Genomic DNA, 25,690 nt, shown 5'->3' with positions numbered 1-25,690 from the left:
ATCATGTAACTTCTGCCCCACCAATCAGAGCCCGCCAGCAGCCTGCTGGGGAGCTACTGACAGAAACTGGGAGCACATGCACAGGGCACTGGAGGCTGTCAGTGCTGCCCGGATGGTGGCGCTGCCCAGATGGTGGTGGCCGGTCTATGCTTAGGTGTGAGTTCATTCCCAACTGCACCCACCACATGAGCCTTCTCTCCAGCTTTCTCAGAGATTTGCGGGGAATGGGGGGCGGGCGGGCACAGAGGAACTGCCTTACCTCCTTTAATAAACTGATTTTCAGATTAGGCCAAAGAGGTCTTGCTGTTTGCAACCAAGAGCCCTGGCTGTTGTTTTTCAGATGAGGAAGCTGCGCCCAGGGTGGTTAATCCATGGCCAAATTCGCACGCCAGGATTCAGACCCGGGCTAATCCTGAAGCCATGCTCCTCTGCCCTGTATCTGCTTTCCTAGCTCTGTTGCATGCCAGACTAATTCCTCTCCTGTGGAATGTAGCTTGTACTCCTGGGATTTTGGAGGGACCGATTGTTTTCACCCTTCCCAAATTCAGGATAAATGGAAAGGTAGTTACAGGATACAAGAACTGGAGGTCAGACGCTAACTATTACCCTTAAAGCCAGTCAGAGAAAGTGGCTATTATAAGTCTTGCTGCTACTTCCCCCCAGCATTAGACACCCTTGTCCATCTGGTCACAGACAGCACTGGGCAAGCACGGACCTCTGTTTGCCAACCTTCACACCTGCAGCTCCAAGCTGTGAACATGCCACATGCCACTGAGGTTGTGGTTGACTGTCACTCAGCAGTCGCCACCTGCTACAAGGACCAGAAAAACATCACATGCAATAAATAACGCTGTAAATAGCAAGGGCCAGACCAGACATGGCTGGAAAATCAAATCAGCAAGTGCAAGAGGAGATGACAAAGATTAAGGCAATTAGAAGCTAACAGATGTGAAAGACAAATGCCTAATTGGCGTCATTGAAACAGAGAACCCCTAGAACAGGAAAATGTACTTAAATATGATTCAATAAAATGTCTCTGTAATGAAAAAGGTAACTGCAGGTTAAAAATAAGTAAAAGTTGAGTCCTTGCCCGAGTTTTCTCGTCTTGCCTTTACAGCGGACTTGGGCAAGGGGTGGCTGTGCAAGTTGGGGAAACAGGCCAGACGGGACCTTACTGAGTATTGATACAAGGTCTGGGAGGACCTTTCCAGTCGATGGTGTTAGAGGATTCTCTGTGCGGCGACTGACAACAGTCAAGACAACAGGCAAATGCCTGGTGGGGGACTGAAGGCAGCCTGAAGCCAGAGAGGGCGTCGAGAAACCCGGGCCGGATAAATGCTCCTGGCCCTGGTTGGAAAGAAATCCGGCAAGAATTTCCCAGGAGCTGGACCCTGGAGACAAAAAAAAAAAAAAAAAAAAAGTATGAATGGAGGAAAATCCTGGGGCAGAGTTTTCTCTGGGTTTTGGAACGCAGTCGGAAAGAACACCAGGCGTGCAGTGACGCCTGCGCATTGGGTTGCCTGGGTTTATTCGAGGAGAAACCGTTGGCGCCAACCAGCGCAAGCGCACCTGAAGCGGCGGCCGTCTAGGTGGGCGGGGTCGGGAGCGGTAGGGCTCCACGCGCACGCGCACTGCCATCTCGGGCCCCACCCCCACCCCCCGCACTTCGAGACGACCGCGGGAGGGCGGGTTCTTCTGCGTGCCCCTACGCTGGGGGAATTGTGGGATAGTGGCGGACGGATTCGGGCGTCGGAGCCTGTGAAGCTGACTGGAAAGCCGGGACACCCGGCCTCTGTGAGGAAGGTGCGGTGGAGGAAGTGGGCCTCGAGTTCCGTCGACCGCTGCTCAGCACTGCGGCCTACTCGGACTGAGGAGGAGGACGTCTTCCCCAACGGGCCTTGACTTTGCCGCGGGGCGCTGGACCTGGGAGACCGGGGCGGCTCCTTCGCTGAGGGCCTGCGCGGGCCTCTCGACCCCGCTGACCTCCCACAGCCCCCGGTCGGACTCGCGCCCACATCTCCGACGGCCCTACACCCAGCCGGCGCGGCCCCCCGAACTCTGGAACTGGGCGCTCGAGGGCCCCCCTGCTCCGTAGGCTCGAGGACGCGTGCGCGAGCCCCGGCCCCGACCGCAGCGCCTGCGCCCTCCTAAGACCCCGTCGCCCCCCGCCCCCACGAACCGGGCTCCCGAACAGAGCCAGAGCCGCTGGCGGCGGGGCGGGGGGGGGCGCCCCGATGAGCCCCGAGTGCGAGGAGCCGCCGCCCCCCCGCGCAGGTAAGCGGCCGCTCGGGGCCCTTCCCCAGGCCCGGCACCCGGAGTTCCGCGCCCCGTCCCTGGCAGCCCCGCCTGATATCTTCGAGTTTCCTCAGCCTTTCTCCTTGGACCCTTCCTTCCTCTTGGGGCTCCCTTCAGTCGGGTTCCCCCAGTCCCTTAGACTCTTTTTCTCAGCACCCCCAGTTTCTTCCGCGGTTGGTCTTCCCCACCCCACCTCCTTCCTTGTGGGCGCACCTCTAGCTTCTTATTTAGTGCGTTCCCCTTGGCCTTGCTCTCCTCCACCCCACCCTCGCCAGCCTCTTCTCCCTCTGTTCCCCTACCTCCACCATGCGCTGAGACTCAACCCCACTCCTCTGCCGACCCCCACCCTCATCTTTCCTTCCTCAGAACTTTCTCGTGGACACCCTATGCTCCCTTGGTCCCTGTCCCCTGCCATCGACACCATGGCATCTGACTCTCACCCTTGGGCTCAGGACAACTGCAGCAGAGAGTGGGGCTTCCCTCCCTGACTGGGCTCGCCCGCGCTGTGGCTTGGACTACTTGTGAGCTGGGCTTTGGGATCTACTTCTGTGGAGCAGCCACCCCTGGGTCCCATTCTGTGAGACACGGCCTGCCGAGGGCATGGCTGGGAGCCTGGTGCTGGGTGCCGAGGGAGGGGGACCAGCCCTGGGAGACTCAGGCAGAGCGGGACAGTCACTATGACTAGCCCTGGGATAGAGGTCACTTGGGGTGCCACGGGAGGACAGGGGCAAGGCACTGGTGAGACGGGCTCAGCGGGTGGGGTTTTCTGTCTAGGAAGGGTGTGTAGGAGGTGACAAACGGTGGTGGGAAGAAGGGCCTTCCCTGTGGAAGGACCAGGACATGCACATAGATGCAGGTGGGACCCCAGGAGCCATCTGGGTGTAGATGTGTTGAGAAGAAGTGGTCTGACTGCCTCGGGGGGCTGCTTGTCCAGGCGCCTGGAGGGTGGCCTGGATGGGTCTGTCCAGCTGCTCTGTGACATACCCACACCTCTGTACTGGTGGCCCAGACGTCACCACTACCACCAGCCTCAAAAGCAGGCTGTTTTCTGCAAAGGAAGGAGGTTGTCAGGGGTGGAATGGGGCTTCGAGTTGCACAGCAACGTCAGTGGGGTGTGAAGTGGCGCCGCTCTCAGCGCGCCTGCCTCGGCCGTTGCTGGGGGTCTCAGAGTGCAGGGTGCCGGTACCAGACAGCATTGAGGGTTTATTACTTGGCTGGGGATGACTTGCTGTAGTGGTTTTCACCCAGAGATGATCATGTCCCCCTGGGGACGCTTGGACAGTGGTTGGAGACATTTCTCATTGTTGCAGCTGGGGCAGGGGGTGCTGCTGGGGTCCGACAGGCCGAGTGCGGGGGGTGCTGGGGAACACCCTGCGGTGCCCCGGACAGGGCCCACGGCAGCATGTGGGCAGGGCCACTGGGGCTGCACCCTGCTCTTTTGCCCCACCCTGCTCTTTTGCTTGGGTGTGATGTCCTTTTGGCCTATCTGCTCCGTTGCTTCTCCATAGTGGCTGTGTGCTGTGTATTTTGATACACTTTCACGTTGTTGGTCATTTGTTGTCAGGCCATTCACTGTTTGTTTGCATTAGAGGAGGGGGCTCGTCCTGCTCCTCAGGTCCAACTACTGTTTTCCAGGCTCTGTGGCCAGGTGACCTTCAGTTTTCATTCATTCGACAAGTACCTTTAGCTGTGGGCCTGGTCTTACACTGGGTCCTGGGAAATGGGCATCTGGTGGGGGGAGGCAGGTGACCCAACAGGCAGACGCTGTCACAGAGCCCTGAGACGCTGTCACAAGGTGACCACGGAAGCTGTGGAAAGTGTGGAACAGGCCCCTCACGCAGTCAGAGGAGGCTTCTTGGAGGAAGTGGTGTCTGCGCTGAAGCCTGAAGGACCCAGGAGGAGCTGGGCAGGCCCGAAGAGCTGGAGGAGAGCAGAGGGAGCAGCTGGGCCAGGGCAGAGGCGAGGGCGCAGAGGAGCAGTCAGGTGTGGCGGGAGAGTTGAGCACCATGCGGGTGGCAGCCAGAGAGGAGGTGAGAGAGGCCCGGGAGTGCCGCTGAGAATGAGAAGCCTCCCCAGTGGCCTGGGCGGCCCGGACTCCGGGCTCCTCGTGGGCAGGCCCTGGGCAGGCTCGTCAGTCCTGGGGGGTGGGGACACGCCCTCCTTTCAAGGCCAATCCTGGTTTTTCCCGTGGACCTTCCTGGGGGAAGTGTGGTCTTACCCTAACACTCTGAGACTCTAAGACACTCTGAGGTGTCTCGCAGGCAGGTGAGGAGCTGAGGCTCTGTGGGGTTCAGTCCCTGGCCTCAGGCCACTGAGGTTTCCAGACGGGCAGGACTGGAACCCAGGCTTTCTGACTGCATCACCTTGCAACACTCACTCTGCCGCCCTGTTTCCCAAGTCTATTCATTGTCATTTATACTTTTTTCTTTGAACCCGTGACCCATCCTGAAGACTGTCCTAAATGTGAGCTCTCTGGCCCCATCTCAGTGCTTGGCCCGGTGTCCCTCCCCAGTCTCTTCTGTTTCTTAATTTCTCCATCCCCTGGGGTTGGACCAGCGCAACCACCTCCCTAGGGGAGTCTGCTCTGGGGTCAGCGGGCGTGGCACCCCCCAGGCTCCCTGAGCCACAGTAAGGCCCCAGGCCATCATCCCGTGTGGCTTTGGCCAGGGCCCTCTCTGGCCTCTTCTCCCAGATGGGCGTCCTGCTTCCTGCCTCGCAGGGTCTGTCTTAGGTTTTGTGGCGGCACCCGCCAGGGCCCTGCAGTTACTGTCTTTCCATCCCTGGCACTGGAAGCTCCCCACCCCCTTTCTGGATTGGGCTGAGAGCTGACAGTGGGTTGGGGGGAGCTGGAGGGAAGCAGTCTCGCTGTCCTCTGACCTGCTGGGCCTGCATGGGGCCGGGGGCTGGTGGGGCAGCAGTGGGTTCTCCCCTCCTGGGGCTCACCTAGTCTGTCTCCCTAGAGCAGCTGGTGGCCTGTAATGGCTGAGGGTGGCAATGGTCAGCAGGTCCCAGGTGGCTTCTCCTGACACTGAAACCTCTGCTGAGCCTCTGGGCAGCTCTGGTGGCCACCCCGGAGGCCCTCCCAGAGGCATCTGCCCCCTTGACCTCCACTTTCGGGTACTCTGGGGCCAGGGCAGGTGAGGAAGGGGTGCCCACGGGCTCGAAGGTGGAGCTACCTCTGGACACAGGTGGCTGCAGCAGCAACAGGGGGGTGATTCTGTGGGAGCTGCAGTGGAGCCCCGGCTGAGCCAGCAGGAGGCGGGAGGAATGCCAGCGGAGTGGGAACCGAGGTGACAGTGCGGAGCAGGCGCGGGAAAGGTGCTGTGTGTCTGATGGCTTCCTTTCTCAGGCAGTTTCCCCTCTTCTGTTTGCAGTCAGCCTTGGTTTTCAAACGGTCGCTAAGAGCCCGTGGTAGTCACTTCCGTTTTCTTGAAGATTGCTGAAAGTCGAAGAGGGTGGGGGTGGCGAGGAGTGTGGCTCCTGCCGACATGTCTGAACGACCTGAGCCATCCAGGCAGCCAGCTGAGCCTTTTATCGCTGTCACCCCGAGGCATGGCGGTCTCCTCCCCTCCTACCACCAGTGTCCTGGCCTCAGCGCGGCCACAGGGACAGACAGAAGAGATAGGACGGAGCCAGCACCTGCCACACTCTGGCCTGTCACCTTCCTGACCTGGCTGTCCTCACAGCACGGCCCTTCCTGGCTGGCAGTGCCCGCATCTCACAGACAGGAAGCGAGGTTCCCGGATGCCAGGTGCAGGCCCCCAGCTCGCCCTCAGAGAGTGAGGAGGAGGCCCGCCTCTCCTGCCCTTTGCCCGGTCGGTGCCCACGGTTCCCACAGCCTCCGCCAGTTCTATTACTCGAGAAGAGGGGGTCAGCCTGCAGGGCTTGGGACTGGAGTGAATTGGGAGTCTGTGGTGGGGAGTTTTTTTGTCTCTTTTTTAATTTAAAAAAGCTTTTCCCACTCTGTCTGCATGTGCATTCTGTGTAGCGTTGAGAAGTGACATGTGCAGGACACCACCCACCACTCAGTTGCACCTGGTGCTGGCAGCCTCTGATTTTCAGAGGTGCCTCCTGACATTTGGAGAGTTTAAGGGGCCACCTGGGTTGTGAAGCCCCTGAGGCAGTTGGAATGGAGACTTGGGAGTGGGGACTTGGGAGCAGGGCTGTAGCCTGAACCCTCTAACCCTGTGCTCCGGAAGTGGGTGGGCCTAGAGTCGGGACAGCAGGGCAGGCAGAGTCCAGGATGGGGGCTCTGCCCCTTGGCAGCGGCAGCCAGGGCCCCTTCCTGCGGGCCTGCATCCCTGCTTCTGTCAGATGCAAATAAAAAACAGTGCTCCACCTTGTCATCTCGATGACAGGGTACATGGGGCCCCATGCGGGTCCTCGGGTACAATGCAGCGTTGGTTCGGCCCTGCCCTGTCCCCCATCTGAAGGGGGTGCTAATTAGCTCGGGAGCGTGGTGGTGAGGTGGGAGGGGGCCCCCCACGGCCGGCTCCCCGGGGTGGAGCCCTGTGTGCCTTGCCGCTCTGGGCAGCTGGCGCCCTGGCAGCACGGGTGTCTGGGATGGGAAGCTCGGCCTGGCCTGGCACGGCACGGCAGGCGTACTGGGCAGCTCTGGGTTTGTTTGTTTTGGTAACGGTTTTTGTGGCGATGTAATTCATACACCTTACGATTCACCCATTTATAGTGCAGGGTTCAGCGGCTTCTGGTACAGCCAGCGCCGTGCAGCCGTCACCACAGTGGGATTTTTGTGGAGGTGTGACTGGCAGGTGCACGTGTGTGTCACTGACTTCAGAATGTTCTGGGAGGCTTTTTCTGAACACCCTTCCCCAAAGGGAAACCCCACTATACCTGTTAGCAGTCACCTCCCCCAGCTCCTGGAAACCACTCGGCTGCTGTCTGTCTGCGTAGAACCTTCCTGCGCAGGGTCCTTGTGCCTGCTTCGCTTGGCTTGGCTTCGCTCCGCTGCCTCTGCTCAGGCGGCCTTTTGGCTTCTCTGGCCCCCCTATTCCTACCCAAAAGTCTCCGACATAGAAACAGGAGGTGAAACCACGTCACGGTCCTTGCTTCTTGTGGCCCCAGGTGACAGCTGCCCCTTGAGCTGATTCTGGTCCCACCCCCCCAGCTCAGGTTTTCGTGCCAGGTCCTGTGCCCACCGAGGTGCCCGGGTGCCAACAGCAGCCTGCTGAGGAGGGTCCCACAGCTCCGACCTCCAGCTGGGGCGTGAGTGGTGCACGTGCATTGTCACTGGGATGGCGGTGGTGCAGGGCAGGTTGGGATACGTCACCAGGACATGGTGGACAGAGGGGGGTGGGGGGGGGGGGCCCTTGGTGCTTTGAACGTGGAGACTGGAGGGGCCAGCGGCGGGCTTTGGGCCCGAAACCGTCACAAGACACTCAGATTGGTGTTTCAGAAGAGTGGCCTGTGTGGGGCGGGGTAAAGGGCGGCCTCGAGGCTGGTTGGCCCCTGCGCCTCTGGGTGTGGTCGGCCAGGGCTGAGGAGCAGACACGAGTCCCATCGAGTCCCGTCGTCAGGGTTGTGGTGGATGTAGAGCCACTTGTCCCTGGTCTCAGTCAGGAGGTCCCTGGATGGCTGAGGCCACCAAGGCTGCTGTGGAGGCTGGACAGGAGAGCTGGGTGTAGCCATGCCTTGAATGGACAGAGGCCTAGAAGGTGGTCCCTTGTGCATACTGGCTCCACCCTGGTTCAGCCCAGCTGCATCCAGAGCCTTATTCTCCTTATGCTGGTGCTCTGTCCATGGCCAGGGTATTGTGGGGCCGAGCTGACTTGGAGGGCGTTGTAGGAGAAGCACTGGCATCTGTGGGTCTGGGGGTACCCAGGAAGGGGTATCCTGGCCTCTTGGTTGTCCATTGCAGGTGGACCTCATGAGGCAGGTGAAAGGTGTGACCTTTAGTCAGTGCCTGGGCTGGGCTGCAAGCCCCCAACCTGAGTTGCCCACCGTGTGATGGAGTGACAACAGCCTCTCTGATGGGGTCTCGGGGACAGTGCCTGGGACGTGGTGGATGCCCAGAGGGAGGACAGTGGCATGGAGCCTGGCTGCGAGCTTAGGATGGTCTACGGCCGCTGGTCTGGACTGAGGGGCCTCCAGGCTCCCCCCCAGGCGGCTGAGTCCCTGTGCAGCAGGAGCTTGGGCCAGCCTAGCACCTGGAGAGCACTCCACAGGAGATGCTCCTAATGCCTGACGTCATCAGCTACCTGTGCCAGGTGGGCCGGGCCACAGCCAGGCACGCAGGGGCAGAACCAGGGCACCATCCTCCAGGGGCTGGGAGCTGGCCTGTCCTCTTTGCTGAGCCAGTTACCCCATCTGTCCTGCTTCCTTTGGGCCTGTCTGTGGCTGTTCTCAGGGCTCCCCGCTCCCCATTTCCCTCTTCCCTGTCCTGGGCAGTGGGTGGGAGGAGGGGGTGTGTGTGTGTGTGTATGTGTGTGTGTGTGGCATCCAGGCAATGGCACAGACTTCCCTCTGCCCACCCCCACCCCCAAACCCTCTACCACATGCTGTCCGTCAGGCTGGACGGTGGCCGAGTGCCAGCTGTCACAGGGCCCTTGCATTGGCTCCGCAAGTGCAGCTTGAGGCGAGCCCAACAACAGGGGTTCCAGGATGAGCACAGCTCTGGCCCTGCCCCAGGGGTCCCTGCCAGACAGGGGACAATGGGCGCAGGCCCTTGTGGGTGGAGCTGTGGTCGCTCCATGCACAGCATCAGGGCTCTGCCTTGAGGGCCCTGGGGGCCGAGGGTTGGGCAGGACAGTTGGCCTCAGGTGTGGAGTGGCCCCCTGGGCCTCAGGGCTCTGGACGAGAGGGGGTTGAGTGGACGCTGGGTCTGGTGAGCTAGCTGGGCCAGCTGGCCAGCGGGGCTCAGCATATGACCGCCCCTGCCCCCAGGGCGCCATGTTTTGGAAGTTTGACCTGCACACGAGCTCGCACCTGGACACGCTGCTGGAGCGGGAGGACCTGAGCCTGCCCGAGCTGCTGGATGAGGAGGACGTCCTGCAGGAGTGCAAGGTCGTCAACCGTAAGCTGCTGGACTTCTTGCTGCGGCCACCGCACCTGCAGGCCATGGTGGCCTGGGTCACCCAGGAGCCGCCGGCCAGTGGCGAGGAGCGGCTGCGCTACAAGTAAGCCCCCATCTCCCTCACCTCCCGCCCCCCCTGCCCCCATCCTGTCCCAGGGGCTCCCGGCGGGGACAGGGAGCCGAGGTGGGGAGGCCGGTGCCCGGAGCATGCACAGCAGTACTGGAATGCCTTTTTGTTGGGGGGTTGTGGACGGCCTCCAGTGCAGGATGAGGAGGCCCCTGGGGAGCAGTGTCTGGCCAGTCTCATTTCGGTGGCTCCCACCCCCACCCCATCTTCTTCCTCCTGGTGGTTTTTCCATCGGGTTTTGGTCGCGGTGACTGTGGAGTCCTGTGTAACTGTGAGAGGGAATGCAGAGTTCCCCGTACACTGACTGCCCCCAACCCGCCCCATGGGGACATTCTGCAGAAGGCAACACAGTGTTGCAACCAGGGGGACTGCCCTGGACAGCCCGCAGGCCCTGCGTTGGTTTAAAGCAAGCTCTCAAACACCAGACAGCGCCGTTCTGCCTGTCATTCCCTTGTATGTTTCCCTTTTTGGATCAGAGTTCCTGTGGTGCCCAGCGTGGTGCTGGAGCCCAGGGCATGGCTGTGAGCCAGGTTGACATGGGCCCTGGTGGCCACCGTCCCCTCCTGAACGCCCCCCTACTCCTCTCCACCCGCCCCAGTCACTTCGTGGGGACTTGGAGCCCTGGGGTGTGCTGGGGGCCAGCCAGCAGCACCCTGGGCCAGCCAGCAGCACCCTGTTGGGGGCGCAGTTGGGACCATTGCCATAACTGCAGACTTGGGTCTGGCCTGGGCTCCTCTGCCCTTCCGGGGTCCTGCACAGCCCATGCCAGCGGTGGGCTCTCTTCCGGTCCCTCCTCCCAGTTCCCTGGCGCTGCCCTCTGCCCAGCCTGCCTCGCCCTGCCCTGGCTGTGTGTTTTTTGAGCCAGGTGGTGCGTGGGTGAGAGCTGCCCCTCAGCTTGCCCTTTGTGAAGTGGGGCTTCAGGGAGGTGGTTGCAGGGCCCCGGGCAGGGTCCACAGAGTCCACTCTGCCTTCTGGTGTCCAGCTGTCCCTCAGACGCCTGCTCCCAAGTGTGTCTTTTCCCCCTCTGCTTGGGCCTCTGTCCACTGTCCCTCTCCCGCCACCCCCGCTCCCTTGAGCGTGTCCGGTGGCCACAGGAGCGACTGGGCTGTGGCTCACAGGAGTGGGGAGATGCTGAGGAAACCTCCATGTTGACACCCATGCCATCCCAGCCCCTGGGGTCCCTGCCCTGCTCCAAGGAACCAGAGAGAGGAGGCACACAGGCCCCTGCATTTCACAGGGCACCTCAAGCAGGTCATGCTCACCCAGGCCTGGGTGGCCTGCTGGGCGGGGTGGGGAAGGAAGGGAGAGGTGAGGGTGGGGTTCAGAGAGGTAACCTTGGCAGACTGCGTAGGGGAAGCTCAGCTCTGATGGTGGCAGGGGCAGGGCCGTGGGCACTGGCAGGCAGATGTCCAGGAGGTGGCAGGCTCGGGAGTGGGTAGTCGGGGGAGGACGCTGCTGTCACCTCCACTGGGGTGGTTTTGACAGGAGGTGAGAATGCTTCCACTCCCCCCCCCCACGTTTGCCTCTCCCTCTGGATGTGACAGCCACCCGCCTGCCTGCCCCTCCCAGGTACCCCAGTGTGGCCTGCGAGATCCTGACAGCAGACGTGCCCCAGATCAACGACGCTCTGGGTGCAGACGAGTCCCTGCTGAACCGCCTCTACGGCTTCCTGCAGAGCAGTGGCTGCCTCAACCCGCTGCTGGCCAGCTTCTTCAGCAAGGTCATGGGCATCCTCATCAACCGCAAGACGGACCAGGTACCCGCCGTCCTGAGGCCGAGGCTGCTGAGGGGGTAGGCACCTGGGACCATCGTCTGACATGTCCCCGCCCCCAGCTTGTGTCCTTCCTGCGGAAGAAGGAGGACTTCGTGGACCTGCTGCTGCAGCACATTGGCACCTCGGCCATCATGGACCTGCTGTTGCGCCTCCTCACCTGCGTGGAGCGGCCCCAGCTGCGGCAGGAAGTGGTCAACGTGAGCTGGGGGGCAGGGGTGGGCCCTGGAGGGGTGGGGCCTGCAGGCCAGTCAGTGCGTGATGCCGCGCTTTCTTTCCCACCCCAAGTGGCTCAATGAGGAGAAGATTGTCCAACGGCTCATCGAGCAGATCCACCCATCCAAGGATGACAATGTGAGTGTCCCAGGCATGAAGCCTCCTCTCAGAGCGGGGTCGGTGAGAAAAGGAAGCTCCGGGATCGAGTGGGTGCCCTTGCCCTCACGGAGGCAGTGGCAGAGCAGAGAAGGGGCTTCACACACGTGGGACTTGCCACTGCAGCCCGGGAGCCAGCCCATCCCCCTGCGTGCGGGGTTCAGGTCTGGGTCCTCGGACTCCAGGCTCTGTGCCTGGGTGAGCCCTGCTTATCCTTCAGAGAACACCTGGAGGCCCCATCCTCACCAGCAGCTCGCGGGGCCTCAGTTCATCCCTGCCCACACATGCAGGTAGTCCGAACTTAGGGCCCAGCCAGCGCCCATCCCGGGAGGGTGGGAGCATCCAGGCCTTGGTGCAGGGGGATGCGGGTGCCCACTGTGAGCCTGTGGGTGCCGGGTGTGCCTGTGGGTCCTGTGGGGTTAGACCCGGTGCTCTGGTCATGCTGGACTCTTGCTTTTCTTGTTGGTAGCAGCTTAACTGAGGGTAAGTCGTGCACTGCACGGCCCATTCGTTTGCACTGTGGGATTCAGTGGCTTCTAGCACATTCCCTGCAGCCGCCCACGTGTTAGCTGGGGGTGTGTCTCATTGCTTCAAAAGGGAAACCCTGAGCCCATGAGCTGTCACGTCCACTCCACTCATGATACCCCAGCCCCAGCAGCCGCCACCGGTCTGCTGTGTCTGGGTTTGCCTCCCCTGGGTGTCCTGTGAACATGGAGCCCCACAGCACATGGTCCATGCTGGCCTCACTGCCCCAGCACTGTGCTCTGCATGCACCTGTGTTACGGCTCGTTGGCGCCCGGCCTTGTCTAAGGCCAATGGATGTTCTGCTGTGGGCCGACCACGGCTGCTCACCGTTCGCTAGTGGTAGACATCCCTTCTTTGGCTACTGCGAATGGTGCCGGTTTCTGTGTGTTGCTTTGTCTCCTTTTCCAGGAAGCCTTCCTTGGTTTCCCTTTCTGCTGTCTCTCCCCATCAGTGTTTGGTACCTTGAGCTTCCTCCCTTGGCACTTGTGTCCCTGTGTTTGTGTCATTCTCTCCCTGTCCCCAAGGGCTGGGGTCAGGCGGTCAACTCATGGGGGTCCCAACGCGAGGCCATGGAGGGTCCGGTGGCTGGGCTGGGCCCTCAGTGCTCTCTCCGCCTCCATAGCAACATTCCAACGCATCCCAGTCCCTGTGCGACATCATCCGCCTGAGCCGGGAGCAGATGATCCAAGTGCAGGACAGCCCGGAGCCCGACCAGCTGCTGGCCACCCTGGAGAAGTGGGTTTTCCGGCTGTGCCCCGGTCCAGGGAGGGGAGCCATCCTGGGGCCAGGGTCCCAGGCCCTTCACCGTGGTTCCCTCTTGCCCCAGGCAGGAGACGATTGAGCAGCTCCTGAGCAACATGCTGGAGGGGGAGCTGAGCCCGTCTGTCCTTGTCAGTGGAATCCAGGTGCTGCTGACCCTGCTGGAGCCCAGGAGGCCACGGTGAGGGCCAGCCTCCTGGGCGGCTCTGCTGCTCCCTGGGGACATGGCCTCCTGGTTGGGGTGGAGGTCACAGGACATGGCCTCCACATGTGGTGTCCACCTCACAGTGGTCACTGTGGTGCTGCAGAGGAGTCCTCCTATTCTCACCTGACAGTGGAGGAAACAGGCCAAGTTAACTGCCCATAGCTTCCAGCTGGTCATTGGCATCCAGGGTCCCTTAAGCCACCTGCCTAAGATGTACCAGGACTTCTAGCCTGGCCTGCCTGGGTCCCTCCCCAGTCGACCCGGCTGGTGGAAGCTTCGCACTCCTCTGCAGACGTGCTCCAACCTCGAGCCAGGCCACCTGGACGGGCTCACTCTGCCCCCCGCCCTGTCTCCTCTGCAGGTCCGAGTCTGTGATTGTGAACAACTTCTTTAGCACCGTGGATGGGCAGCTAGAGCTCCTGGCCCAGGCCACCCTGGACAGCGCCGTGTCCTGCGTGGGTGCCCTGCACGCCCTGCGCCCTCGGCTCAGCCGCTTCCATGAGCTCCTGCTCGAGCCCCCAGAGGTGAGTTGGGCAGGTTGGGGCGGGGTGGCTGGGAAGGTTGCACCTTGGTCCCAGGCAGCAGGCCAGGAATTGAGCCTCCTCTGTGTTTGTAGCTAGAGCCACTTTGCACGACGTGGGGCACCCTGGCCCCGCCGCTGGGCAACACGCGGCTGCATGTGGTCAAGCTGTTGGCCAGCGCCCTGAGTGCCAATGATGCGGCCCTGACCCAGGAGCTCCTGGCGCTGGATGTGCCCAACACCATGCTGGTGCGGGGGTGGGCAGGGGGACGGGGAGGGGGTGGGGCAGGGCAGGGGGCAGGGCAGGGGCACAGGAATGTGGCGGGGGCGGGTAGGACAGTGACTGGGCCTCTCGGGCTTCTCTGTGCGAGCCTGCACCCTGTTTCCAGGACCTCTTCTTCCACTACGTGTTCAACAACTTCCTGCACACTCAAGTGGAGGTGTGTGTGAGCACCATGCTGAGCACCGGGCCCCCTTCTGACAGCAGCCTCGAGACGCCTGACGCAAATCCTGTCGTGAAACACGTGAGCTGGGGCTCCTGGGTACCCCCTCAGTTCCCTAGGGTGGGCTCTGCCCCCTGTCTTCCTGGTATGTCCTAGAGCCAGGACTTGGTGAGGGACTTCACGTCCTGGGGGTTGGACTTGTCCTTAGGTCCTTTCTGGGAAACTCAGGGTGGCATTCGGGGAGGCAGTGGGTATTAGGGAAAGGCCCTCCCAGGGTGGCAGTGGCTGAGGCCTACGGGGCTGCTGCATTGGGAGTAGCGCGGGGCTCAGGAAGGAGCAGCTCAGCGGGGGCTTGTGTCATGTGGACTGAGGGGGACTGGACAGGCGGAGGGTGTTCCTCAGGGAGCAGTGCGGGGTGCCAGGGCAATGCACGTGTGCAGACTGTTGGCAGGGGTGTGGCACACCTGCGTAGAGACCAGGCCGTGCCCCTGCCCCTCCCTCGCTGGAGAGTGGGGCTGGCCCGTGACCCTGGCTGGCCCCTCCCACAGCTGCTGCTGCAGGGCCGGCTGGTGGAGCGCATCCTGACGTCCTGGGAGGAGAATGACCGTGTGCAGTGAGTGTCCTTCCTTCTGGGCCGGGGTCGGGTGGCAGGAGGTGGGCTCAGGCGGCCTGAGTCCATCCTTGGTCCGCCCTCACCCAGGTCCGCAGGGGGCCCTCGGAAGGGCTACATGGGCCACCTGACGAGAATGGCCAACGCCCTGGTGCAGAACACGGAGAAGGGGCCCAACTCAGAGCAGCTGAGGCAGCTGCTGAAGGGTGAGGCGGGCGCTCCCCGGAGGCAGGGGTCCTGGGGGCTGAGGGCCGAGTCCCACTCCCGTCCTCGTCCCTGCCCCGAGCAGAACTGCCAGCTGAGCAGCAGGAGCAGTGGGAGGCCTTTGTGGTGGGACCCCTGGCTGAGACCAACAAGAAGAACATGGTGGACCTGGTGAGGCCCCTGCTGCCCCTGCAGTCCCAGCCTCCTGGCCCCCACAGCCGCCCCCACAGCCATGGCCCCTCATGCCGCCTCCCTCCCCGGTAGGTGAACACCCACCACCTGCACTCCTCCAGCGACGACGAGGACGACCGACTCAAGGAGTTCAGCTTCCCCGAGGAGGCCGTGCTGCAGCAGGTGGGCCGTGGGCTGCAGGGTCCTGCCCCCCCACCCCCACCCTGCCCTGTCCTGCTCCGCCTGCCCTGACCACCGCCCACCCCGGCTGGCCCCCGCAGGCCTTTGTGGACTTCCAGGTGCAGCGCATGACCTCAGCCTTCATCGACCACTTCGGCTTCAACGATGAAGAGTTCGGGGAGCAGGAGGAGAGTGTGAAGTGAGTGCGCCCCTCTGCGCAGCTGCGTGCTGTGGGCCCAGCCTCATCCCTCGCCCCCCCACATGACCCAGGGGCCTTGTCCACCCTGCGTCACTGGCAGCATGTGGGCTGGGTGGGCCCAGAGGCCAGGCCTCCTGTCCTCGCTCCAGAGGCCCTGGGGCAGTGAGATTCCTTTCTCAGTGACCAGTTCTGCTCGTCTGTGTTAGCTGTGTCAGTGTTTTAATGAAGTGGTGACGAATGTCTTTGTTTATCATTTCCTGTCATGGGCATCTGTTGCTTTCACAGGGAAAATAGAACAAAATTGAGTAGCACTTTGTAAATGACACAGGCATCTCTGTGACAGCACCAGGTGGACAGCGAAGGGGCAGGCGGCCTGCAAACGAGCATAGTGGATGCCGGCCGGGTGGGGCGGCTGCTGTGGCACCTGGAGGGCGCTGAGTGGCTTCTTCACTACCCACCCCCCTGCCCAGGGGCCCCCTTTCTGAGCCTGGTTCTGCCACTGTCAGCCCGTCTCGGGACAGGTCCCCCGTGTGGGTCTGGTCTCCCGTGTGCACTGAGGACTGAGGGGCCGGGGTTTCTGAGCAGAACCTGCCCTGTGGGGCCCTGAGGGGAGTGCCCGTGAGTGGCGCCATGGACCCTGTGCCCTCTGAGTGGAAGAGATCACTTTTGAGAAAATGAGCCCGTGATGCCCTGAGGCAGCTGGTGGGGCAGCAGGCAAAGGTCCGGCTGGCCCCTTAGGGTGGAGGCCAGGGCACCCCATGGGTGGGGCCCAGGGAGAGGCCGGAGGGGACAGCTGAGACGGGGTTCCAGCTCCACACAGTCCCCTCGGGCGCCTCTGTCCAGGGCTGGACGGGAGGGTGGGCCCTCGGCCCGGTAGTCTCCACAAAGCATGGGAAGTGTGGGTGTGGGGTGCAGAGAGGTGGTGGCAAGTGGGGGAGTCAGCAGAGCAGTGGGGGGCAGCCTGCCTGGGCCATCCTGGCCCACGCCGCCCTCAGTGCCCCGCTTCTCCCCCAGCGCACCTTTTGACAAGACCGCCAACATCACCTTCTCCCTCAACGCCGACGATGAGAACGTGAGTGCTGCCCTGTCCCCTGGTGGCAGGGGCTGTGGGCACTGCCGCCTGCCCACTCACCCTCCCGCCCCTGCCCCTGCAGCCCAATGCCAACCTGCTGGAGATTTGCTACAAGGACCGGATCCAGCAGTTTGATGACGATGAGGAGGAGGAGGAGGAAGGCCAGGGCTCTGGGGAGTCCGACGAGGAGGACAGCGCCTGGCAGGGCCGCCAGCTGGCCAGGGGCGCCCGCCTGGGCCCGCCCGTGAGCGCGAGGTGAGTCGCTGCTGCCTCCTCTGCCAGGCTCTGGCTCGGGGGAGGGGCTGCATGGCACACGGGGAACAGTTCCTGTTGGCCCAAGTGCAGGAAGCTCTCGGGGGGCTGGGGCATGTGTGTTGGCTGAGGCCCTTTGAGTTCTGAGTGGTGGAAACCTGGTTCTGCTGGGTGAGGCCCCTGCAGGAATAGGGTGGCAGCTGGTGTGTGTCGGGAGCACCAGGGGCCCTCAGGTGTGGCTTGATCCAGGTGCATCGTCCTCAGCCGGTTCGCTGTCATGCCTGTGTTTTCGCAGAGGCCGCACACTGGCCCCGCGGTGTCTCTCCTCATTTCAGTAGGATGCCGGCGGTCCCTTCCGCGCAGCCCCATGTCCGTGAGCTGCGACTGGCTCTCGGTGCCAGCGTGAAGTGATCTTCCTGCATGCCGGCTGGCCTGGCTGCCGGGGGCTGTGCCAACAAGGTTGCCATGCAGACAACTGGGTGCCTGCCACCGAGCCTCTGCCCCCAGGGTTTCTGATGGGAGGATCAGAGCGTCTTACCTTTTTCGTGGGCATGTGAGGAACACACGGGCGAGTGGAGGTGTCCCGAGTGTGCAGCCGCGTGCAGAGCATCAGGCGGCCCTGGGCCCCCACCGGTGCTGCCCGGACCTCTTGCTCTGTGGGCAGGTTGTGGCTCCTGCGTGTGTGAGGCCCTGCCTGGGGTGGGTGTGCCCCTGTGGGACCAGCGCAGCCCAGGGCCGTGGTTCACCGGGGACTTCCTGAGAGTGTGTAGTGGGAGCCCTCTTGTGCAGGTCTGATCTGTTCTGAGCGGCGGGCAGGGTGCAGTTCTACTCTCTTATGGGGGTTAGGGTTCAACCGCCCCAGGCCCGGCCCATCGGCTGCCCTTGGACAGTGTGCTCGCGACAGCTGCTGTCCTCTCGGTCCACCCACCTGGTGCCGCCTCGCTGCTCTGTTGTGGGGTATTGGACACGGGGTGGTGCGGGGCCTGCCGCTGGGTTCAGGCTGTGCTGGCTGTCCAGGGCCCGAGTGTGGGGTCTCCCGGGAGCGGAGGGCTCTCCCGTCGTTGGGAGTGCTGTGGCGTCTTCACAGTGCATGCTGCTTCTGTTGCACTCGCTCCTGAGTGTTTCGGTTTTGTTTTTCTTTTCCGTCTTTTTTTTTTTAGATACAAACAAAATCTTTTTTTTTTTTTTTAAGATTTTATTTATTTATTTTCAGAGAGGGAAGGCGGGGAGAAAGAGAGAGAGAAACATCAATGTGTGGTTGTTGGGGGGCATGGTCTGCAACCCAGGCATGTGCCCTGACTGGGAATCGAACATGCAATACTTTGGTTCGTAGCCTGCACTCAATCCATTGAGCTACGCCAGCCAGGGCTCTTTTTTCCATTTTGACTCGAGTGGACTTGTCCGCAGCTCTGGTGTCCCGCACGCAGGTCTGTCATTGCGGTGTCCCTGCCACTTCCCTGGGCTGGGCACTCTGCGGGTCACTGCCATGCTTCCTCGCTGTCCAGGGCGACGGTGAGCACGTGTCGGGGAGTGGCCCCAGCTTGTCCCTGGCCTCAGGGTGCTGGCTGTGGGCGAGTGGAGGGTTGGGAGCTGCCCTTCGGGGTTTGGGGTGCTCCCCTTAGTCCCCCACGGGCCGAGTCTCTAGTTTATTCTCAACGCTGAGCAGATGAAGCCGTTCCCACTGTGGACAGAGGTGTGTGGCCGATATCTGCTCAGCACCTCCTATGGGTGGACGCTGTGTTCACTAGGACTTTGTCCCTTGTCTCAAGTCGCATGTCCGTCAGCAATCCGAAGTGTTTTCAGAGCAGCTGCTCTCAGCTGAGGACACAGTGGTGACAAGAGTGTTCCTCGATCTGTCATTGGTGGGGAGTGTCTCCGTCAGAGGCAGCTGCTGCTGGGGTCTGGGGGTTGTGGGGGAGGGTAGGCGGGGCCATCCTGCCCATGGCACTGGTGAAGGGCTGCCCGCCCCCTTCTGGGGTGGGACTCTCTGGCGTCCTGCCTGCCATCCTGGGCGCAGGGGGCCCTGGCCTGGCCTGGCCTGTCCCCACCGCCTCCTCACCCCTTTTACCCTCTGTCGGCTTCTGCACTGGGGGTGGGGACAGGGTGCCTTCCCACTCGGTCCCTGCCGCAGCACAGTGGTTGATGGCTGGTTCCGGGGGCAGGAGTGGAGGCAGCACAGACAGTGAGGAGGAGGAGGAAGAGGAGGAGGACGACGATGATGAGGAAGATGACGAGGATGGCCGGGTGGCCCAAGATGAGGCCACACCCTCTCACCCCAGCCCGAACCCCCAGCCTCCCGGTGGGTGAACGTGCAGGGTGGGCGTGGTTGGGCCCAGGCGGACGTCTGCCTGCCAGGCTCACCACTGCCCTGCCCTTGCCCCAGGCCCCAGCTGGACACCCACCTTTGACCCAGTGCCTACAGATGCCCTGACCGGCCCCCAGGACTCCCGGGAGAAGGAGCCGTGCTCTGGGCCCCTTGCCCTGCAGGGACCCCTCAGCATCCCTGCCCCAAGCCCAGCTGGCCCTGTGGCCCCCAGTCCCCTGCAGCTCAGGTGAGGCTGGGAGACGCTGCTGGGGTGCAGCCCCAGGTCCTGGTTCCCTGAGGCTCCAGGGCCAACCCCAGCTGCCTCCATGGGCTGCTTCTGCTTTTCTCGCCTCCCAGGTCCCAGGACCCTGCACCCCCCTCTGCACCTCAGGAAGCCTCCAACGGCAGCAAAGTCGCAGAGCCCTCAGGTGAGCCACCGCCCACGCCGCCCTTCACCCCACACCCCCTGCCTGCTGTGCTCTGGGCTGGCGGGGGTGCGAAGTCTCATGTCACCTGGCCCCTCTTCCGCACAGCCCCCTGTCAGGCCTTGGTCAGCGTCGGGGACCTCCCGGCCACCCTCAGAGGGATGAGCTCCGCCCCCAGCTCCTTGGACAGGTGACCGGCTAGGGAGCAGCTTTTGGGGGTGGGAGGTGATAGGAGCCTGGCCCTGGGGCTGCCCTGCCCCAGAGCCACCCCAGGTGGCCCTTGGAGGATGCCCGTACCTGTGCCCCCAGGGTTTCACCTGGCCCTGAGCCCACGGCCACCCGTCCCATCCTGTGGGCGCGAGGGAGGTGTCTGGGGGAGCCAGCAGTGGACAGGGAGGGTGCAGAGCCCAGACCCCAGACAGCCTGGAGCTCCTGCCTGGGTCAGCTCCCGGGGTTGGCGCGGGCTCAGCGCCCTCTTCCGTCCTACACGTTGGCTCTGGGCGACGGTGTCCGGCGGGGCATTGGTGACAGCCCTGCTGGTTCCCCCACAGTGCAACCAGAGACCCTGCTACCTCTGTCCCAGCCCCCGGGCCCCCCCAGCCCTTCCAGACCACGGAAGGGGAGAAGAGCCCCAAACCCTCGGGGCTCCCTGAAAGCCAGAGGTGAGCACGGGTGGCCCCGAGGCTGGGGGGGGGGGATCATCCCAGGGGCGGCCCTGGCCTATCACGTCCCTCTCTCCCAACAGTGCCCAGGCCCTCCAGCCACCTCCCATGCCCAGCAGCTCTGCCCAGGGAGGGCCGGTGTCCCCAGGCTCCTAGTGAGTAGCAGGGGCCGGGGTTTGGGGTGGCTGATGGGCTGGCAGGCCCCTCACTCCTGTCTCCCTCTCGGTTCCCAGATAACTGCCTGGTTCTGGTGGTGGCGGCCAAATCCTCGTCCTGTGTGTGGACCCTGCCCAGGCGGGGTCAGGGTGGGTCCCACGTGGCTTGTTGCCCCATCACCCCATCCCATCTCCACCCCCACCCACGTTCTCTCCTCTGCACTCCCAGGAGGCTGATGCCAGAGAGATGGGCCCTACCCACCCCTATTTGCACTGAGAAAAGAAATGATGGAGTTTTGTCTCCTAGAATAAAGATACAGAGTAGAGCGAAAGGAGAGAGAGAGAGAGAGAGAGACCTATATTATATATTATATATGTGTCGAGGGAGGAGGGGGTGGGAGGAGAGCCAGAGGAGAGCCAGGCCTGGGTGGGCAGGAGTGGGGCTCTCACCCGGGCCCAGTGGGGCTGCGCTGGGGTTCCCGGGCGCTGTCCACTCCCTCTAGGTGCAGACGCCACACCCACACTCCACATGTGGCCTTTCAGCTCAGGTCTGAGAGGGGGGCTGTGCCTTTGTCCCGACCCATGCCCCAGACCCTGTACTTTCCCCAGGCTGGGGCCCAGAGGACCTTGCGCCCGGCCCAGCGGCTCTGGGGGCCGGGGTCCCAATCCAGGGGGCCCCTCCAGTGACATTCCCACAAGGCCCTGACATACTCCAGAGACCCCTGCGCCTCCCACAGACCCTGGAGCAGGGGTGTGGCAGGGGTCCGGCTGGGGTCCCCCTCCAGTGCCTGAGGGTCTGGGCTCCAGCCCAGCTGCCAAGTGACCTTGCCCCAGCCCCTCTCAGGCTGGCATGCGTGTGCGTGTGTCTGTGCCGAGCTTCTGTTCCACGTTGCAAACACAAATAAACAGAGGAAGACAGTGTGAGACTCCTGCTGCTCAGCACTTGGGTTCTGGGGTGGGGATGAGGCGACCTGGTCTCGGGAGCCATCTTCCGGGGTCCACTGGGTTCCCCCAGCCTCATGGGTTCACCGCTCGGCCCTCAGCCGCCCTAGCCACAGAGGGACCTTGTAGGAGTCATACCCCCTGAGCCCCGTAGCCCCTGGTGGAGCAGTGGGTGGTTGGCGGTGGCCATGGAAGCCAGGTGGGGTGCCCAACAGACCTGTGCCCCCCAGGGGAGGGTGAAGGGCGGGCCAGGTCCAGCCTATGTGGGGAGACCCTGGTCTGCCTGTCTGTGGCTGGGGGCCCTGATGAGTCATCACTGGGGTTTGTTTGATCAGGAAGTGTTTGTGGTGGGGGCCATGGGGCGGTGCTGGCCTCCACAGGGCAGGAGGGACCCCAGGTCCCTCTGTCTCACCCTGTCCCTCCCTCTGGCGGGGGTCTTCCACTGGCAGGGAGATGGGATGGTAGTGCCCTGTTCCCCGGGTGAAGGGGGGCTGTGACTAGCTGGGCACGGGACTAAAGGGTCACGAAGCTGGGTCCCTGGGGGTGGGACGGGCTGTGGTGGGGAGGGACCCCTGCCCCTTGGTGGGCATCTTATCTGCTGGTGCCAGGCAGGGCCATCCCGGGGTGGGGGCAGCATCTCCCTGGGCTGTTATCAGCCCAGAGTCCACAGGACGCTCCTCGGGTTAACGTGTAACCACACACCGTCCCCTCCACCCCCAAAGCCATCCCTGCCCTCACACGAGCCACTCCAGGGGGGAACACAGGCTGACATGGACGCCCAGAAGGAGGGGCTGCCCCGAAACGCTCGCTTCTCAGCCCAAGTGAGAACCCCTGAGTGTGGGAGGGGGGTGGACGTCCTGGGGTCCCTGGTTGGAGTGGGGTAGAAGCCCCTAGACCTGACTCAGCCAGGCCAGTTGGGGTCTGATCTCCAAGGACGGTGGGCTGACTGGGACCCCAAGGTCAGGCGGCTTCTGAACCCTCCCCCCAGGGGTCTTGAGGGCTGGCCTGAGCTCCAGGGTCTCAGCGGCCCCCTTGTCCCCAAAGCAGCCACGCCTGATCGGCCTGACCCCCTTCTTCCTCGCCTGTGCTGCCTACTTCCTCCTCTGGGTTCCGGACGACCCACCGTCCTGGGTCGGCGCGCTGGTGAAGTCCCTGCCTGTGCTGTCCCTGGCCAGCTTCCTATGGACGAGCCCTGGCGGGGACTGCAGCACTCGCCTGCAGGCTGCTCTGCTGTTCTCCGCCCTCGGGGACATCTGTCTTGTCTGGCCCCAGGCCTTCCTCTACGGTGAGCCGGCTGAGCCAGGTGCATTGGTCCAGCATCCCTTTCGGACCCCCAAGCCAAGAGGTCCTGGGGGCAGGGGCGGGCAAGTCGCTGGCAGCGACTGCAGCGAGCCAGGTGGCCTGCAGGGGGACGGGGGCACGTCCACGACTGACACACCCAGACCCCTGCCCCCAGGGCCTGCGGCCTGACCTGAGGGGGTGCGAGAGGTGGGTACAGCAGACGTGGAATGTGGGATTCAGGTGGCACCGTGTTCAGTAGAGCGGCCCTGCAGGGAAGGGGACACCTGGGTGGGGGTGCGGGAAGGACAGGACCTGCCAGTGCAAAGGCCCTGGGGTGGGTGGGAGTGTGCCCGGAGTGTGCACCCAAACACCAGGGTGCAGTGACCAAGCAGGGAGCCGAGCAGGAGGCAGGGTTGGGACAGCTCTGAGCAGGGCGAGGGCGACACCGAATGGCCCACGGCAGGGAGAGGCTCGACCACCTAGGAGATCAGGCGGGTGGTGGTGCAGGGTGGGCATGGACGCAGGCCTTGCCCTCAATGGGTACCCCCCAACCCCCGCTCCTGGCCCCCAGGTGTCCTCGCCTTCACCCAGGCCCAGCTGCTCTACACCTGGGTCTTCGGCCTCAGGCCCCTGCAGCCAGGCCTCCTGCCGCCCGTCCTCCTGGTCTCCCTCCCGTTCTCTGGCTTCCTCCTGTCGCACCTGCAGCCCGACATGGTCCTGCCCCTGACGGTCTATGGCCTGGCCCTGAGCACCATGCTGTGGCGTGGCCTGGCCAGGGGTGGCAGGGCCTGCTGGGGCGCCATGCTCTTTGCCATCTCGGACTCGGTGCTGGCCTGGGACACCTTCATCCAGCCTCTGGCCCACGGCCACCTGCTGGTCATGGCCACCTACTACGCTGCGCAGCTCTTCATCACCCTGTCAGCCTTCCAGGGCCCCAGGCTCAAGACCAGCTGACCGAAGGCCCACACATGCCCGCTGCAGAGTCCACCCACTCCCCTCCTGGAAGGACCTGGGCCTCCCAGCCAGACCCGGGTGGGGCAACACCTTTGGGGGACGCAGCCAGCCTCCCAGCCTCCGTCTGCAGGGGCTTCTGCCCACCTGAACGCCTAACCATGGGCAGAATTCCGAGTCCACCCACCGCCAAGTTCCGAACACCTTCCCCCAGTTCTGGTTCCAGGTTCCAGGACCCTCAGCCAGACCCTCGCCAGGCCCTCCCCAGGCCCCTGCCTGCCTCTGACCGCAGGCTGCCTCCTGTGTCCGCTGGCCCCCTTCCCTCTGGCCCTGGTTATTCATGTGTTGTCTGAGTAAAGGGGATGTGGAAATGACATCACCTTTATTTGGGGCAGGGGGAGGGGCGGGGGCGGGGGGAGCGTGGACCACCATGTCAGCGAAAGGGGTTTCTGTTCTTTTTTTTTTTCTCCTCATAACGAAATTGGTGCAGGCAGTTCAGTCTTGTTGCTTCACTCTCCATAAACTCGCCCGCCGCCCGTCCGGGGCTTGTGGGGCGTGGACTCCCCGGCGCTGGGACAATGTTACAGACCTGAGACCGGTAGGAGGCTCTGGTCCATGGGTTTCGTTCCTCTGGCTGCCGTCACACATCACCACCAACTGGGTGGCTGAAGACAGCCACAGTTTAGTCTCTCATAGTTCTGGAAGCCGGACATCCCAAGTCAAGGTGTCGGCCGGACCCCGGGCTCTGGGGAGGGTTCTTCCTGCCTCTTGAGCGTCCAGTGGCCTAGCCATCCCTGGTATCCCTGCAGTCTCGGCGTCCCTCCTCACGGTGGGTGTTCTCCCGCTTTCCGTGCGTGTCTCTTCTCCTGAGGACACGGGCCATTGGGTTTAGGGTGGACCCTAAATCCAGGATGATCTCATCTCAAGATGTCTCCAAAGGCCCTGTTTCTAAAAAAAAAAATGTCACTGCCGCAGGGGTCAGGGCTTAGGACTTGGACACTTGTTTCAGGGGACACAGTTCAACCCACTCCAATCCCATACAGTATCAGAAAAAGAGGTGCCCTGGCTGGCGTAGCTCAGTGATTGAGCTTGGGCTGTGAACCAAAGCATCATAGGTTCGATTCCCAGTCAGGGCACATGCCTGGGTTGCAGGCCACAGCCCCCAGCAACCGCACATTGACGTTTCTCTCTCCCTCCATTCCCTCTCTAAAAATAAAAAATAAAATAAATCACTTAAAAAAAAGAAAAGGAGAGGTGAGGTAGGGGAGGTGAGGAGACTCAAAGATGGGGGAGCCTGCAGGAAGAGGTAGGCAGCAATGGGGTGGAAATAGAGTAAGGAGGAAGAGAACCCAGACGTGCTCTCATCCTGGCTGTGACCTTGGCAGCCTACTGACCCTCCCTGGGCCTTAGGGTCTGCATCTGAGGACATGAAGCAGTCAGAGCTGCTCTCCAGACCCCACCTGACTTTTATGATGTGCTTTAAGGGCCTCTTAGAGCAGAGAGACTTTTCCATTCATGACATGCTTTAAGGGACTCATAGCAGAGAGGAGATTTTCCATCCATGATATGCTTTAGGGGACTTGTTTTTTAAGTATATTTTATTGATTATGCTATTACAGTTGTCCCAATTTTCCCCCCCTTGGCCCCTGTCTCTACACAGTTTCCCCCTTCCCTCCAGCAGTCTCCCCCTTAGTTCATGTCCATGGGTTGTGCATATAAGTTCTTTGGCTTCTCCATTTCCTATACTGTTCTTAATGTCCCCTTATCTATTTTGTACCTACCAGTTATGCTTCTTATTCCCTGTACCTTAGCAGAAAGGAGACTTTACATACATAACATGCTTATAGGGCCCCCCCCTGAGCCGACCCCTGATTTTTAGTCCCCACTCTACCTTCAGGCCAGAGTCCCCTCTCAGCGCAGAGGAAAGCCTTGGGCCTGATGAGTCATGAATGCAGCGACACAGCCGGAGGGAGGCAGGTGTTCTGGGTGGGGCACCCTGCTCTTCAAAATCTCAGATGTTGGCCTGGAAGCCTTCTCTCAGCCCCTGCCCCACGCCCACCTGGTGGCTGTAACCACCTGCTAGGCTACCCAGGCCTCACAACCGTGTCCGTCATCAAGAGTGGGAGGCTCCTGACGGACTAAGTCCCACCCCAGCAGGAAGTGCTGAGGAGCTGGGATTTTTTCACATACAGGTCACTTCCGAAGCCACAGCCGAAGCCAGAGCCGAATCACGG

The 25,690-nt window shown here is 62.5% G+C and overlaps 2 protein-coding genes across 8 annotated transcripts; both read left to right on the top strand.

The window, feature by feature from the left end:
• The first annotated feature begins 1,649 nt into the window (after positions 1 to 1,649).
• PPP6R1 (protein phosphatase 6 regulatory subunit 1) lies at positions 1,650 to 21,206 on the top strand. Of its 6 annotated transcripts, none has more exons than XM_036012703.1 (24): positions 1,650 to 2,274; positions 9,196 to 9,428; positions 11,022 to 11,208; positions 11,286 to 11,423; positions 11,512 to 11,577; positions 12,743 to 12,855; positions 12,947 to 13,060; positions 13,446 to 13,608; positions 13,701 to 13,853; positions 13,994 to 14,128; positions 14,596 to 14,660; positions 14,748 to 14,863; positions 14,944 to 15,032; positions 15,126 to 15,215; positions 15,314 to 15,411; positions 16,426 to 16,483; positions 16,566 to 16,738; positions 18,898 to 19,034; positions 19,119 to 19,287; positions 19,398 to 19,468; positions 19,574 to 19,655; positions 20,017 to 20,127; positions 20,211 to 20,282; positions 20,361 to 21,206. In XM_036012703.1, coding segments are annotated over exons 2-24 (2,628 nt in total). In that variant the 5' UTR covers positions 1,650 to 2,274; positions 9,196 to 9,201; the 3' UTR covers positions 20,362 to 21,206. The 6 variants fall into 6 exon arrangements, with proteins under 6 accessions (XP_035868596.1, XP_028386079.1, XP_028386078.1 ...); XM_028530278.2 differs by having other exon boundaries at positions 2,124 to 2,274; positions 14,947 to 15,032; positions 20,361 to 20,625; XM_028530277.2 differs by lacking the exon at positions 1,650 to 2,274 and adding an exon at positions 4,133 to 4,325 and having other exon boundaries at positions 14,947 to 15,032; positions 20,361 to 20,625.
• A 530-nt stretch (positions 21,207 to 21,736) lies between these two features.
• Positions 21,737 to 23,830, top strand: TMEM86B (transmembrane protein 86B). 2 transcript variants are annotated; one of them, XM_028529111.2, is made up of 3 exons: positions 21,737 to 22,045; positions 22,272 to 22,509; positions 23,077 to 23,830. In XM_028529111.2, the coding sequence occupies exons 1-3, from the start codon at positions 21,995 to 21,997 to the stop codon at positions 23,457 to 23,459; spliced, it is 672 nt and encodes a 223-aa protein (XP_028384912.1). In that variant the 5' UTR covers positions 21,737 to 21,994; the 3' UTR covers positions 23,460 to 23,830. The 2 variants fall into 2 exon arrangements, with proteins under 2 accessions (XP_028384912.1, XP_028384911.1); XM_028529110.2 differs by having other exon boundaries at positions 21,739 to 22,045; positions 22,269 to 22,509.
• The last annotated feature ends 1,860 nt before the right edge of the window (positions 23,831 to 25,690 follow it).

Source organism: Phyllostomus discolor, chromosome 12, assembly GCF_004126475.2.
Source record: "Phyllostomus discolor isolate MPI-MPIP mPhyDis1 chromosome 12, mPhyDis1.pri.v3, whole genome shotgun sequence".
Taxonomy (NCBI): domain Eukaryota; kingdom Metazoa; phylum Chordata; class Mammalia; order Chiroptera; family Phyllostomidae; genus Phyllostomus; species Phyllostomus discolor.
The sequence above is the reverse complement of the archived record's forward strand: the minus strand, read 5'-3'. Positions and strand labels throughout refer to the sequence as shown.